This window comes from Egretta garzetta, unplaced genomic scaffold, assembly GCF_000687185.1.
Source record: "Egretta garzetta isolate BGI_Z169 unplaced genomic scaffold, ASM68718v1 scaffold59, whole genome shotgun sequence".
NCBI classification, from domain to species: Eukaryota; Metazoa; Chordata; class Aves; order Pelecaniformes; family Ardeidae; genus Egretta; species Egretta garzetta.
Genome location: NW_009267230.1, coordinates 5,257,307 through 5,273,965, shown reverse-complemented (window position 1 = coordinate 5,273,965; position 16,659 = coordinate 5,257,307). Strand labels below are relative to the sequence as shown.

Genomic DNA, 16,659 nt, shown 5'->3' with positions numbered 1-16,659 from the left:
AGAGGAGGGTGGTCTGCTTCTTAGCATATGAAGACACAATTTTTCCCCCTATATGTGCGAGAGACTGCCTTGTTATGGAAGGGATATTCTTACATATATCTACTGCTATGTATTTGTGGTGAAGTCAGTGAGATCAGAGTGAACTTGAAATGGAAGGTAGTGTGATACACATTGCTGTTCAGTTCCAGTTTTCTTTAGTATGCAATCCTGGACTAGAAATTTCTGGGTCGAGGCAATGGATGGCATAGATGCTACAGCCTGATACCTTAAACATAATCAAGAGTTAAGTCTTTGCAGTTAAGTCTGGACTGTGTAGAGAGTGGAGGCCAGGCTAATGCATTTGCAAGAGAGTGTGTTGCTGTTAAGAGGCAATAGAGCTGTTCTGGGCTAACTGGAATTTTTAAGCGCTATTGACTTTAGAGTAGGAATGCATTATTGCTGCAATCCAGCCAAGGTGCAAGGAAAATATGAATAGCTGAAGCCAGACCACCATCTGCCAGGATGGGATAGTTTCCTATTTCAAGGGTGATTATAAAAATTATTATTTGTCATTGCTGCCAGTTAAATCTTTGTGCCAAGTAATCACATTCTATTGCAATACAGGTTGAACTGATCATCGTTGTTTGTATCTTCAGCCAATGGATGTTGAATTGCAGGTGTGAGTGCTAAAAATGTTTTGGGTTTGGTTTGGGTTTTTTTTTTTTTTTACTGTTTCTGTTCTGTTCAGGTTGATAATTAGATATTGTTTTTCATCTATGTGCCAGTCTCTTATCCAAGCAGCGAGACACCCTGGTATTTAGGGAGAGGATAAATAGAGACAATTTTGGCTTTGTCAGTACTGGAGCCCGTATCACCCTTGCATATGAGTCCAATTTATTTTATGATTTTGAAAAGGACTGGGGAGAACTGGCCATGGCCTAAGTACTGGTTCCCATAAGATTCCTATCCCACCAAGTACTACTCGTTGCATGTGTTACTCCAGTAAGGATTCCAGGCACTGCTGGGATTTCCCTTCTGTTTGCCACATATTTCTGGTATTAGCATCTTGGGACAGAGCAATACAGCATCTCAGGACAGCCCTGAAGATTTTACCAAGGTGAGAATGGATATTTTTTCCTCATCCTGCCCTGACATTTGCTTTTGACTACATAGAGTATATGGGTTCCAAAAAGCTGGACTTATTTTGGGCTTTTTACTAGTTTCTCTTTAAATTCACACAGGAGAGGCATGGAAATTACAGAGTACTGTTATATGCAAGTTGATTTCTCCTGAGGTTGCTGAACACAGAATATCTGCACATGAAGGGAAGATGGGATCTTTCTCTAAATGTTGTGTTAGCTGCCAGAGGTATCAGTATTTCCCTTTCACAAGCCAGGAATGGCAAGTGTCAAAGTCACAAGTTTTACATCAAGACAACTTCAGTGTCCTGAGCTTCCTGATAAATAAACATTCTCCAAGAATGGAAGTGACCTTTTGCTCGTTGCACGTATGGAAGTAGTTTGAGCAAGTTCCCCAAGAACACAAGTGTTTGCAGTGTTCTCTGTGCAGTTCTGCTGTAAGTGTTGAAGCTCTGGGCATGATTGAAGAAGTTTAATACCACAAGCAGCAGTGTAATGGGATATTTGGTACTTTCTACGGACAGTTTCTATGGCAAGTTTCTTTCAGCTGCTATACAGCTGCATAGGTTTTGAGGAACTCATTCACTTTCATCTGTTCTTTCATTTCTTTGTGAAGAGCTTCAGTTTCTGCATCTGTTTCTTCAGTGTGGCACAGCACGTGAAAAAGCTGAGAGTCACAAGAAGAGAGAAAAAGCTATTTGGAAACTGAGGTGCTAGTGGACAAAGCTACCACACAGTCATTTTCCTTAACACTGTTTCCTTTTATGAGAGTGCTTTGTGTGCTTGTGAAGCCAGGATACAGTTTTGATTTTATTTCTTGTTCTCAGTGTTCAGAGCTGACTGCAGTTCCACTACCAGAGGAACTCTGTGTTCTCAGAGACACAAAAAGATGGAACTGGAGTCAAAATGAAATTCTCCATTAAAATAGAAAACAAAACATTATGATAGCTTTAGCTATCAGGCCAGATTATAGCAGCTTTTTCATACTGAATGTCAGCTCCCTACCTAACTCCTCTCATTATATTCAGTATTAGAATTAAAGCGGTTTACACCCACATCAGCCTCAGTCAGTATAACTGTAGGTAACTACGACTCTAAAGGCAGGTAAGAGTCAGTTCTAATAGCTAGAAAATAAAAAAGCAGTGTTTCCTTTAACATGATGATCATTTACTTATTGTTAGATTCCAGCAATGCACATAAATTAAAAGGGACAGGTTGTTCAGCCCTTGTACTTAAAAATAAGCACTTAATCTAAATTGCATGCGGTGTCCTTTCCTGGCTCAGCTTCCTATTGCCTGGATTTGGCTCTCAAGAGACTTCAGATGAAAGAAGTATTATGCACAGAGACTTCTGAAGAATTTTTACCTTAATCCTACAAACTAATCACAATGAAGTAACACTATATGATGACATAATTCATGTATGCATGTTCTGCATATACATACTACTGTATTAGGGCAACATAACTATAACCACGGAAAAACTGATATAGGTTTACCTGTTAAAACACAAAAATTTGAGAGTATAATTAATACCAATTAATATGGCTTTTGTGAAAAAAAAAACCAAAACCAAAACCACCCTTCTGGCTTATTTATTTCGTTAGAATCTGCTTAAAAGAATTCAACTTCAGATACATGCTTAGATTATCAGTGCTATTCATCTTTATCAGGGATTTCAGAACAATAAGAGATTATAGTTGACAATGTCTGTGGATGAATAAAGACTGTGAAGAGTTAAATGCGAACACACAGTCCTCAGAGACTCAGATACAATAAGAGCACAATCATGTGTAATCTTCACTCATTTAAACAAAGTTTGTCTTTACTCAAATGCAAATATATGCACAGAATGAAGAAATGTAAACCATACCTGGGAAACGAGGTCATGTCATGCCTTGACAACATAAACGATCTAGACATCATAAACAACTCTACAGTTGAGTAAGGACAATGATGTTACGGAAGAGTCTAATGCATGACAGTTGTCAGCCTGTAACCCTAAATTCTTGGAGTTTTACCCTTAAGGAATCTTCATATAGGTACAAAGTTTTTGAATCCATGCTTTTTGTTAATGGGCCTTATTTTGATATTCAGGTGTTTGCACTTCCAAAACAGGAGGAGGGATGACAATCAGAGAAAATACTGAAACCTCCTGGATGCAATCAGTAGAGATATGGCCAGCTGAAGAACAACTTGTAATTTTCATCACTGCATGTGGCAGACAAGTACATGCTGTGTAGAATTCCAGTGCCAGATTTTTTACAATACTGGAAAAACTGGAGAGATGACAGAAATAGATAAAAATTAATTGCTAGACAGAAAAAAAAATGCCTTGAGATTAAAAAGGTTGGGTCTTTAGAGTTAGCAAAAAGAAATCTGAGATATGGGTATCAATACCTTATGGGTAGAAAACAGTGGTTATAGAAAGGTAGAAATAAAAGAAATAGAACCTGAAGCCTGATGACATTAGAAAACATCAAGATGCAGATTTTAACAGTGAGCAAAATTAACCAAACAAACTTTGTAGTGGTACATTCTTCCTCTCATCTTCAAACCAGTGGAACATCTTTCTGGAAGACAAGTTGTAGCCAAAATGATATTTTAGTAGATCTCTAGCTGTTGGCCTCAACACAGGGCCAAGTATTTTAAATGTGATGTCTTTTAAAACATAGGAAAACAAACAGAGGATGTCATCATTGAGTTGGAAGGGATGTAAAGAAGTTGTTTGGTCCATCCTGATGTGTGGGGTAAGAACAACTGTATCAGAACTTATTTGTGCCAGAAGTTTATCCTACTTCTTCAACATGGATCTCAAGCCATGGAAATTCCACCTTTTAGAAAGGGCGTCCTAACAAATGTTGCTGGCCTTTAAACACGTTACTGCTTGCCTTCTCCACCATGGAAATGAAGAAAAAAGAATACCCCTTTCTTCTTTGCCAGAGACTTAAGTATTCATATTGTTCTCCCTCAGTCTTATCATATTTCCCTAAACAACTACCATTTGTTCAGTATCTCCAGGAATTCATGTTTTCTAGACCTCTAATCATTCTCACTCTTCTCCTTTTGGCTCTCTCCACCTGGCACACATTAATCCTGCTGTAGCCTCCTCAGTAGTAAGTGAAAAGATTCTTTCACTTGACTTTTGGGCTATACTTCTGAATAAAATGAGAAAAAGACATGAATAAAAAGATAGGTGTTACTGTACAACTTGAATCTTGGCATATCTTAAATTGTAAGGGTCTGCCTTTGCAAGATGAATGTTCCTTAACAAAAACACCGAAGAATTCACCTGTGTAATCAGCAGTGTTAGGACTTTCAGTACTTTGCTGTTTAAGTAATGGAGGAACTTAACAGGTTTCAAATGCACTGTTTTCGACACATATGTTAACAAGTTGATCCAAGCAGCCATGAAACCAAATTTATCCAGAAATTTTTGAGTTCTTCATTAGTAAGCAGAAAAACTGTCAATGCTTGGTAATGTCACTTTGATTCCATTCCCACATTCTAATAGTTACCAATTCCCCTTCTCCCGTCTATCTACAAGACAGAATTTCAGACTCACAAGCAGCTCAAGAAAGCCCTTTAGGTATTTTTTATAACTTTCAGTCGATATAATGCATTACTAAATATATGCTGTTGTTCTGAGTTTAAGCCACTTTTTTTCAACATGGTGGAAGTTTATGTTTCTTGGTAAGATTTTAATCTCCACTCTACAGCTGTGAACTTGAAGAAAATGTCCAGAAGACAAGTGGATTCTTCTCAATTGTAACTGATTTTAACTGAACAGTGAATTTGTTTTTTCCTTCTGCTCTCCTCTTCCTTAAGTTTTGTTGGACTTCCCTCCATACACCTGGCGACAATTCTTTCCGGGTAGCTTTCAATCCACTGAAGATACTTGAAATAAAATTCTAGGTTTGACATCATGGCATCCAACCAGTGATTTCATTTGGAATAACTTCTCTCAATGTGAACTCTCAAAGCTGTGGCACGTACACGGAGCATGAATTCAGTGCAGCACACATGCACACGAGCCCAGCTGTGAGTGATGGCTTCTGTGCCTGGTGCACCGCATCACTTTGTTTTTAAGGTTGTGCCTTCTGTGCAGCTTCTTAAACTGCCATTTTTCTAGTATGGGCTTGTTAGAAAATTAAGTCCAGCCTTTCAAAACCTAGAGACGTGTACACCTCTTAATCAATGCCAAAACATCTTCTCATCTCTCGTCCCTTCCCTTTAAACTCTTTCTCTGAGCAAGGAAAACTCCAGCAAGATTGCATCAGTGCTCACGTGAAACTCTGCAGCTGGTCTTTTTTAAGCAAGTTGTAGAATTAAGTGATAATTTAGTTTTAAAGCACAAGAGCTTATATACTGGATGAACTGATGTTTTTGTGTCTTGCTCATATCTTGGCAAAGACATTTTCAAGGCCTTCTGTAGTATGTTCTTCTAGGTAAACCCTCTCTACTCTGGTAAGGTAAGGCACCAAATATGTCTAAGAAGCAGGTTCAACAAAATATATTTGCTCTGGGGTGTGTACAGTACTGATATTTTATCCTAGTATTTCCTGTAAACAGCGAGGTTCCTTCCTCAGCTGTTTGCTCGATAAATTCAGTCTGTTCTGCTTTTTTTCAGGCCTTAAAAATGAAGGCTCAAAACAGACACCACCTTCCTCGGCAGCGGTCTCCCCACCTATACTTCAACCACACTCTGGTACGCAGTTGCCACCTCCTCCACCAGCCTCTCACCCATCCCTGCAGGCCCCAGCAGCTCCCAGCCTGCCTCCCAGAAATATCAAGCCCAGCTCTGAAACAATGTAAGTGAGCATAAACCCCAAGGCTTTTATTTTCTCACCTTTTTCTGCCTATTTCTTTGCTCATGCAGTAGCAGATTAAGGCTGCAGGAGTCCCAGGTTTCTGGGGGAGACATCCCACACCACTCTCCATGTTCTACCCTGTCCCTGGCCTGTTCGCAATTAGTTTTTATTAGCTTGAACCCTCCATCTATTCATTTGTTTCCCTATATTGTCTATCTATAAAAACACTTTTTTCTGCCCTGTTGGCAAGGGGAGGGGGGAGGGAAGAGACCTGCTGGGTTTTTTAATCCAGAAGTGTTCAAAGACTTCATACACTGGTAGCAAATCAGTTATATCAGTAACTGAAGCTTTCCCCTCCATTTTTCTGGAGGATGCGGGCCAGGAGGGTCAGGTCTATCAGTCAGTACCCCGACCCTGGTACCCCAGGAAGCAGCTTTGCAAGCTGGAGGTACTGAGCTCGGTGCTGATTGTGAAACTGCACCAGGAGCTGCGTCGTGTCCTGTTGTGGTAACACCGAGAAGCCTCGGTGTTGCATGTGGGGCTCCTTTCTTTATCCTTCTTTGAAGAGCTACATGCAAAAGGAGAACCTCCCAGCGACAAGGAGTTAAAAGCACTTCAGTCTAGTGTCAAAACTAACCGAAAACAAGCCAAGCCTGAATAACGAGCTGTTCTCTGGCCAGCAGTTACTGCAAATAGCAGAAAACGGCCGACAGGGATAATATATTAGGCATTGGAGAGGTGTGTGTCAGCACGCATACTGTATTTTGGTACAGATGATGTGACAACATCAGTTCAGCACTGCTGCTGTGCTCAGGGCTGCGGGAAACGGCCCCCCAGCCCTGCTGGGACACCCCAGAAGCTGCCACCACCACCCCATCTAGGACACCCTCCTGTATACCATCCTTGCCAAATGCTTGGGAGCCACATGTGTCCTCTTTGCCTTCAGGGACCCAAGATATTTACCTCCAGATTGTCCTTATGCTCTCCCATTCCTGCATGCGCTCTGGACAATCCCCTCTGCTGAAAATGCATGCCTGGGTGCTGACATGTTTTCTTTCACCCTGTCTCAATGCTTGCTCCATCAAGCCAATTTTAAAAGATAATTTTCTGCTTTCCAGTCCTTTCTTTGATTGCACCTCTTTGATGATGACTGTCAGCCCTTGTTTTATTTCAACTACTATAAGGTATTACAAAGTTAAAAGTCCCTGATGTTATTATTAGTTACATTCTCAAATTCTTGCTTCTCTCAGTTTGACAGCACTTTTATATCTAACATCAGAGACCTTTTACCTGGCCTAACCTTACACCACAGTTTCTTTTGTCCTTTGTTTCGACTTTAAGCTCTAGTCAAGGAGCAAGTCTTAGAGCTATATTTAACCTTGTGCAAAAGCCTGGCATTCTGCTTGTGCATTGTGTAAGAAGCCTGCACCTGCAAAGATGGTTAAAAAGCCCAACAGATTCTTTCCATGCGGTCAGCCCATCTGCCTATTATATTTCTCATACAACATGCATCTCCATGTTATCTAAGCACCTTTGGCTCATTTTCTCCTTTTATACTCAGGATCAAGGTGTCCCCATGTGAAAAACTGAGTCAAAGTCTGGAAGAACAATTCAGGGAATCTTGTGGGTACTTAAGTAGCATATAGGGCTCAACAGACTGCCCAGCCATTGTATAAAATAGCTGAAAAAAGCACCAGAACAACGGTGAATGAAAATGCAATCACAAAACCATCTTCATAGGTTTCACATGTCTGTTTTTCATTTTACAGAAGTCCAGACAATGAAGAAAATTATGATGATGTAGAATTTGTTTCACAGGGTAAGATTCATGCATTTTAATTAATGGCAGCTATATGAAGATGTAAGCATATTGCATTTATCAGATAAGCCAAAGCATATTGTATTCAGGGGTGACTGGTATGTTGGTTCTATAGTTTTATGGGTGAAGGTGGTTGTCTCATAACACTAACTGTTCTATAATTAACATAGTTATAATTATATATATATTAGTTAATGTATTTGTATGCAATTATATTCTTTTGGTTAGAAGTAGGCTGGGACTGTAAATTACCAGATTTTCAAATCTGAACCAATATAAATGCTGCTTCTTCAGAGTTGAAGTTGTGTGGACCAGTGAAGCAGGCATTGTTTTACACTTGATTAAAAAACATAGTAATTGTTCACTGACTGTGCTTTTAATGTCTCTTTGTGGTCTGCCTTCAGTAAGAGGCAGTGAGTTGCTATGTTGTACCAGGAACAGCCAGAGAAGCAAATTGTGACACAAAGAATTTCAATCTGCCTTCTGATCTCTCCTTGAGAGGCCTTGGTCTGTGCCAGGCACAGTATGCATCACTTGGTGTGCTAGCCATCCCTGCGTACAGCAATGTGGGCTGTGGAGCTGAAACTGAGCCCAAACTCTTTTCCTACCTAACTACCTGCAGAGTAAGGAGGAAGTGGGAGATCCACAGAGTTTCTTCTCCTGCAGCCCAAAGTAGAGGCTGGCTTAGCAAAAGAGCCTTTGGCCTCCTTCTTCAGCTGCTGGGCTGGTGTGAGCAAGTTCTTTGAGGTCTGTTTGGATTTACTATGTTTTTAACAATGACTGTCCTGTACAAATAGGTATTTTTGTAAACAAATAGCACAGATAAGTTCATCAATGTCACAAAAGAATCTTTAAAATGAATTTTTCACTTGTAAAAACGTATGCTGGAATACTCAATTCTGTAGATATTTCTAGTTTACACTGTACTACAAAAACTCTGATTTTTGCATTCATACCATTATTAAAATCCAGGAGCCTGCACATATTTCTAGTTAATATCACTGGTATTAGTAATAATTTGTAAGTAGTTAATGCCAGAATGAATTGTTTTCTGTAGAACAAAAAATAAATACCCTGTTTTTATTTTTTGTTACATAGGTCATGGAAATACAGAGGGGGTAAGTGGTATCCTCTATGATGAATGTATCATTTTTAGCACAAATTTTCAAATTTAGTAAAATCCCTTCAACGTATTAGATAATTAATTGCAGAATGAATCCACTATATTGACAGTGAATTGTAGAGGCAGTTACTTTTTGTGAAGGATAGAAATAAAACCGGGTAAGCAGAGCAAACTGGAACTAATTATCAAAGCTGGCTAGACACCAAAGATTGATTTTAAAAAAAACAAAACCACCCCTTCTATTTGCACTGACATTTCATTTCACTGAAATTTTCCAGAAACAAGGGCCTTGCTCTATTCTAGTAATAAACCACTTGTTTCAGTTAAGCACAGGTTTGTGTCATGTCTTTAAGCACCTGGCTGTATTAGGACTAAAACAGTCTCTGGCACCCTAACCTGAGTCCCATGCTTAGTGTTCCAGTTTAACCACTGCTAACCTTGGAGCCTTCATCATGGCAGTGCAATCATCAACACAGATAAAGGCCTTCCAGGATTAACACTGCAATTAGAACATCCACTCTGGATTAAGCAATGTGCTAGTGTGATTGTAACAATCCAGAACTTTGTAGTTGTGGTATCGTAAAAACAAAGAAAAAAAGAACAGTGGGTTTGAATAATGTAGTAACTTGGTTTCGGAAGATTAAATTAATTCCTATTTACATTTTTCTGTAAATATTGTTATATAGTTTGTATGAAGCTTACATAGCAGGTCCATTTTCTTCGTGTCTTTCCAAATGTAACTAGGCCATTGAAAACTGATTTTTTCTTATAGGGCCAAGAAAGTGATGGAGAGATGTATGAGGACATTAATGACATCAGGTAGCAATTTTAAACTCTATAGTCTATTGTATCTTTATTACTAAAAGTTTTCTAAAGAAGATATTTCATCTGGCACAAAAGTGTGATTCCACTGCAGTACCCTGCCAGGCATTCTTGTTTTCATTCATTTCACCTAGAGGAAGTCAGGTTGTTCACAGGTTCTTTCCTACCCAGATCTGCTATGTCCTGGGCTGGAGAAACTCCTGCAACTAAAACCATGTGGTTACTGTGATCTAGATAACAGAAGTCTGATTTCTGATCTAAGGAACGTGTCTGAATCATTGTTTGGAATTACAGCCTAGGAGGAAAAATAAACTCAGCCCCTAGGTACTATGGTCCCAGATAGATCTTTTGTTGTGGTTGTTTTTCTTGCTTTCTGCATAAACGTACTTAGAACTCCTATGAGAGGCTGAATTTATAGTTCTCATGGCCTGAGTCCCCTAGCATAGCTACAGAGCCAGAACATGAGCTCTGGTCATTCTTCTGCCATTTAACTCTTCACTTTAAGGAGTCTCTTGCCCTTGTATGGGATTCCCTGTGGGACAATAGCCAAAGAAAAGCTCTAATTCCTTTGGAATAAGTAGCAGTCTGAAGTTCCTACATAAAAATGCCTTGTTTCAGATGTAGAATGACTTTCAGCAAAAATTTATTCTTGAATTCCCTTTGAAAATAGATAATTCTAAAACTATATAACCAAAACAAGTGATCCTCATTCAGACTTTTTTTTTTTTTAATATAATTTGAGCAATATAATTGTGTCTAGCAAAAGTACCAAAAAAGGAAGAGGAGGGAGCCTCACTCAATCAGTTCCATAGGGTTTATAAAGCATGGCTCTTCCAGCCAAACCATTGGCAGCGAACAGCACAGCTGTAGCTGTAGTCTTAACTACGTCCCAGGGCCCAGAGCTCAGTACCATCCAGTACATGAGGCACAGCAGGCAAGGCACCCTGGCATGACAGGCACATTTGTGATGCAGTGCAGCAGGCTGACTGTCATTTTGTGTAGACAGCTGGAATAGGTTGTAATTAGGTTTAAAACAGCAGTCCAGTGGTATCTCAGGCTTCAGTTCAGGCTGCATCAACCACTGATGGCCTGGGTAAATATTAAAAGCTGCAGCCAGTGCCACAACACCTAGACTGCTACCAGTTTCCAACCTCACTTGCCAAAATTTGCTCAGAGGTGTTTGGACATGCACATGCAGAGACAGTCTCTTACCTCCAGAAAACCTTTTCTTGAGGACAGCCACTTTAAATTATATATGTAGTATAAGAGAAAGGGCTGCTTACTCTATCTGTTGCAGCCACACTAGGGCTTAGAATCTGTAGCTTTGATTTCACTGGGAGAAGTCTTTTTCCATGACATGTAGTTCTTTGTCAGCCTTGGGTAAGAAAGGTCTAGTGAGATTTGTTTCACTGATACATTCAGTCCTGGCAATACATTTTCAGATCACCGAGGGGAAAAGAGAAGAAGCGGGACAAGGAAGAAAAGAAAAGAATGGACCAAGAGAAGAAAGAACAAAAGGAAAAAGAAAAGAAAGAGCAGGAAATAAGGAAGAAGTTCAAAGTATGATTTTTGTTTTGTAATCTGGCCAAAGACATGTAAAAAGCATTATTTAGCATTCTTGAGTTCAAAATACTTTTCAGCTGGCCACAAAACTACTTGTTATGGTAGGTAGTTCAAGCACCTGGATAAATTCTGAATAAAGGTTTAAGCTACCCTTTTATGTCTGGCATACGCTTGACTTCGGGCTCTTGTACTGAAGGCAAAAACATTTCTTCAGTGCTTATATAGTTTTTGATAAATTCCCTTCTCATATTCTTCCTATGCAAAAAAGCCTTAAAAACATTTCTTCTCACTTTTCTGTTTAAAAAGCATTTACATCGCTATAATAGTATCAAAAGTCCTTAATAAAAGTGGGAATTGGATCCCGTATACTTAGTGGTCTTTGCTTCAATGGAGCCGGTTACAACAGTATCCAGCCCTTAACAGATTTCATTGCAACACATTGCCCTTGCCTTGGTCTAAAGAGACCTGAAGGGACCTCCAGCCTAAATGGGGAGGAAGGGAATAGCGCACGTGCAGAGGAGCTACAGTCACTGTCAAAGCCTAGGGGCTAAATGATGAGACAGTTCTTTCTGATTTGTATCGTTTTTATATAGCTAGCAGTCAGCATGCTATCACAGTTTACAAATCTGCCAGTCATTTTCTGTTAACTAATGCCTATTCACAATGCTCCACTGTGCTTCTTTCAGCCTCACTGTACATAGAGGGCAGCTTTCTTTTTCTTCCTATTATGCTCTGTACACAGTAAAGCCATGGTGACTCTCTCATATCATGGCCTTTGTCTGCTGTGGAGAGACTGACATGAGTTGAGGAGCAAATATTAAAGGAAAATACTAATCATCAATACTAGTGGGTTAGCTTGCATTTGTCAAGCCCCAAGTCTATTTTTCAGACCGCTCCTGTGAAGTGTAAGCATTAGTGCACTGAATGCTTTCAGACTGCAGACTGCTCTCTTGCGGCCATTAATGTTATAATTCTCAAATGCAAACAAATATATTTTACTGCATTTCTTCGCCACCTATACAGGATAGATATTCCTGAGCTAGTCTGTAATTGTCAACAACCACATGCCTCTGATCACATACACCTTAAAGCCACAGATGTTAAAATCCAAAGTAGTTTCTCTATAACATATACTAAAAATCTCACAAAGAGAATCCTGAATTCCAGTAAACAGTGTGAGTACTTGTAGGACTATTTATAGAGCAGAATTGTAAACATAGAACATTATGTGGTAGACTTGTTTGTTAATGAACATTTACTCATATGAGTAGTTCTGCTGGAACAGCATGTAGCTGCCCACTGGAACTAAATACCTGTCTGTTTTGTGAATGTGTGAAAAGCTCCATAGGTTAGCCTGTTGGTTTTAGTCTTTGTATTTCTGTGATTTTGCCAGTCAGCTGCTCTACTGCTATGCTGTTGCCCTCTCTTTTCATTCTTGATTATTAATGTAAACTGGGTCGTTGGAGACAGGAGTGATGCCTTTCTGTTTTTTTGCCTAGACTATTTTAAATGTAAATGAAATGAATAATCATTACAGTTATTTTCTCTTCTGTCTGAATGTTTGGGGAAGAACTCAATTTTTCCACACTTGTGATTTCTTTTGTTGCTTCTTCACTGCAGTTAACAGGACCTATCCAAGTCCTTCATCAGGCTCGAGCTTGTGTTGACCACAAGGGAGGGAAGAATGAGCTGACTGTCAAACAGGGGGATGAGATTGAAATCATTCGCCTCACAGACAACCCCGAAGGAAAGTGGCTGGGCAGGATAAAAGGATGTTGTGAGTTCTTTTTCTTCACTGTGCTCCTGAATATTTTCACTGTATGACAGCAAACATGTAAGCGTTACACCAAGGAGTAGCCTTACCAAGGCTGAGTCACTGCCCACCAAAGTAAATAATTACCACAACTCCTGTCCTTAGCTGGCATGCAAGGCGTAGTTCATAGTAAGAAGTTATTGTACAACATAATGTAACATCTACAGGCAGGCACTAGAATAAGTTAGGAACAATGTGTTGGGATATTCATGAACCTGTCAAGAGGTAATTCCATGTCAGCCTTCAAATAGCATCAGAACTTGGCCCTGCGCAAGGGTCGCGTTTTTTCATGTATTTGTGTTAAAAATAACATGGGTGTTCCTAAAACAAGCAGAGTATATATGGTCATGGTTTAAGTGTTTGTCTTGTTCCTATTCCTATGGGAAAATTCTAACTGATTTCTAGAATTTATTTTGTCTGAAATCCAAGATTTTTCTCTAATTGTTTAAATATCATCAGTGGATCTATGAGTATGATAAGGGGCTGATGATCTGATTTCTGGATTATAGCAAAGACATTAAAAAGACTGATCCATAAAATCAATGAAAATTATCAAAAGCACCTGCTTGATTTTTAAGGAGATTAAAATTATTATAAGTTCAGTAAGACAGTTCACACATCTAGAACTGGATGATACCAGCTGAGAACTTTGTCGTACTGTAATGTAAATGTAAAAAGATGTTAAGGAAGTGGAGCATGTCTCATATGAGAGAGGCTGAGAGAGCTGGGACTGTTCAGCCTGGTGAGGGGAAGCCTCAAGGCAAATCTAATAATTCTTTGTAAGTATCTGATGGGAGGGTGTAAAGAAGATGAAGCCAGGCTCTTTCCAGTGGTACCCAGTGACAGTGCAGGAGGCAACAGGAACAGCCTGAAATAAATTAAATTCTGTCTGCACATCATGAAACATTCTTTTACTGTGACGGTGACCAAGCAAGGGAACAGGTTGCCCAAATATCTGGTGGTCTCCATCCATGGAGAGCTTCAAAACCTGATGGGACACAGTCCTGGGCAACCCACTCTAGCAGATCCTGCTTGGGCAGGGAGATTGGCCAAGATGATCTCAAGAGGTAAGTTCCAATATCAGCTTTTGAGTGATACTCTGAAGTTTTGTAAATAAGACTTTTGCATGGATCATTTTGTACATAGGAAAACAAATCTTGGTGAGAGGGCTGGAAGAAGAGTATTTTGTTGAGCATGCGCAGTCAATTAATTAAATTTACCTTTAATTAATTTGCTTTTCATAAACCAATTCTTGCCTCAGCAAAACTGCAAGCTGTATGAGGCTTCTCACTGACAAGTGTCAACAGTACAGCACAATTTGTTTCACCAATGCTTCATCCTTCAATGTCCACTGGCCAGTAATGGCCAAACAACAGAGAAAAACCAGTTCTGATCATTTAAATAGAAGAAAATAATCAATATGTGTTACAGATTTGAGGGGAAGCGCACTAAATACTGGGTTCACTCAGAAGCAGCGGAGTAGATGATTTTTCCATTTTCAAGAAATGCATGGGCATTTTTCATCTTTGAGAAAATCCATTCATGCTCTCTTCCATACAGGCAGTACACCTGTCTAAAATTCCCCGGAGTTCCCAATCTCAGGCCAACTGCTCTGCTGCAAGTTTCTCTGAGCCATTGCACCCAGGGGTATAACCAGACCTTTTTAACAAAGATCCAGGGACAAGAGGATGGCAATGCAGCTGCAGTGTGTATATCAACCTGAAGCAAAATCAGGGCAAACAAAGTGTCTCTCCCTCCTAATGGCCTGTCAGGATCTTTATGTCATGGGCTGCCCTAACATATGCCACGAGACTATAGTGGTCCCAAGGTTAGCTGAGAAAGGGAGCTTGCCCTGTGATTCCTGGAGTCTGTACAGAAAATTCTTCTGCTGTAGCAGAGAAGCAAATAAAGGTGAAATTAACCTGACACCAGCTGAGAAGGGTTTGTACTGGAGATCTGAGACAGCTCTGAGATTTGTATTTGTGTAGACAGATCGAGACTCAAGCTGAGGCTGCTTGGAAGGAGACATGTTTTTGAAAGTTTTCAAAGATCACACAAATCAATTCAAGTGCTGATTCTGAACCTTCTGTTAAACTCATTACTTTATCAAGAGTTTTTAAACTATCACTGCTTAATTACATGGTCTCATTCATTTAGATGGATACATTAAAACAACCATGGTGGAGATTGATTATGATTCTCTAAGAAGAAAGCAACAACCTTCTACCAGAGCTACTGTGAAACATACAGAGAGTGACCAAGAAGTGTATGATGATGTTGGAGAGCAGGACAGTATTAGCAGGTATGTATAAGGAATGCATTGAAAGGAACCAATGATTCACCCCAGTCAGCTTAGACAGGGGAAGTTTTACAACAACAAAGCACACTCTTGTCACAACAGAACAGCCATTTGTGTCAGAAACATGTAACTGAGTTATTCAAACTGAAGCAGTCAGAGGAACAAGAATGGATTCTGCAATCTGGCATCTATAAGCACTCATACCCTGGAGGAATCCATACTATTGGAAGAGAATAAAATGCAAAACATGCAGGATTACAAATGACCTGCAGGAAATGCAATTCTCTTCCCTCCCTCGCTCTTCTTGTTCTGCCTTTTGAAGTCACGTACTGCCTTTTCTAACGTGCAAGAATAAAAGACTCTAAAAGCAATGGAAATACGGCACAGAGAAACTCCTGATCACCCTCATTGCTCTCAAACTATGAGTCTTACTACCTCTTTCCTTTTGAAGAAAAGGGACTTCTGGAAGCATGACTAGGATGGCCCTTCAGAAGAGTGTGTGGCTAATGTGTTTAGTTCCGAAGATAAGCCTATAAAATCCCATGAGATGGGTATGAGCTATACTTTTTTGACTTCATCAGAAGCTTCTCCCATATGGCACAGTCTCACATGTATTTGCAATGCAGTGCTACATTTCAGACTCTCCACTTCTATGTCCCATATTTCTCACATCAAATAGATCTGCAGCTAGAGATGTGCCATCTCCAGCAGCATACAAAACTTGCTGGCAGGGGAATATCCTAGTGATCTTGTGACAAAACTCAAGGCTATCGCATGATCCAGCATGACAGTGGTACCTCTGTTACCTGACCTCACATAAAAGTCTGCTTCTGTCATGTGATACAACAAACCAGTGTTAGTTCTCCATTGTATGTCCTGATGTGCAGAAACACATAGCCTGGGATTCAGATAAGAGATCTGCATATGGACGTTGAGAATTTCAATGTGTAGCACAACCACTTTGAAACACTCAGCTGTTACACCTGATTTTACTGCTTCCCAGCACCTTAACTTAGAGGCCTGGCTGGAATAAAGGGAACGCAGCTGGCTGGCTGCTGGGTGCAGCTGAGTATCAGAACATCCCCATGAGCTCCAGAAACAGCACTTGGAAAGATCTGCCTTCAGGCTGGCATTTGTTAAGCAACCAATATAGTTTTGCTTCTGATATTTTTCCAGATTGCTCAATATCGGTTTCCCACCCTGCACATTAGTCTCATAGCATCATAACCCAGCCAGAAGAGTTGCTTTAGCTGTTCTGGGTTTTAGGTAATCTGAGCATTTGGTACTTCATT

General features: G+C 39.9%; 1 protein-coding gene across 3 annotated transcripts in view; it reads left to right on the top strand.

The window, feature by feature from the left end:
- Positions 1-16,659, top strand: part of FYB1 (FYN binding protein 1) — a 68,723-nt gene that overhangs the window by 35,629 nt on the left and 16,435 nt on the right. For all 3 annotated transcript variants that reach the window (XM_035902684.1, XM_035902686.1, XM_035902685.1), the window contains exons 3-9: positions 5,748-5,928; positions 7,698-7,747; positions 8,846-8,865; positions 9,643-9,689; positions 11,135-11,252; positions 12,876-13,032; positions 15,226-15,370. In XM_035902684.1, the coding sequence (XP_035758577.1) occupies positions 5,748-5,928; positions 7,698-7,747; positions 8,846-8,865; positions 9,643-9,689; positions 11,135-11,252; positions 12,876-13,032; positions 15,226-15,370 (718 nt within the window). The remainder of the gene's footprint in view (positions 1-5,747; positions 5,929-7,697; positions 7,748-8,845; positions 8,866-9,642; positions 9,690-11,134; positions 11,253-12,875; positions 13,033-15,225; positions 15,371-16,659) is intronic.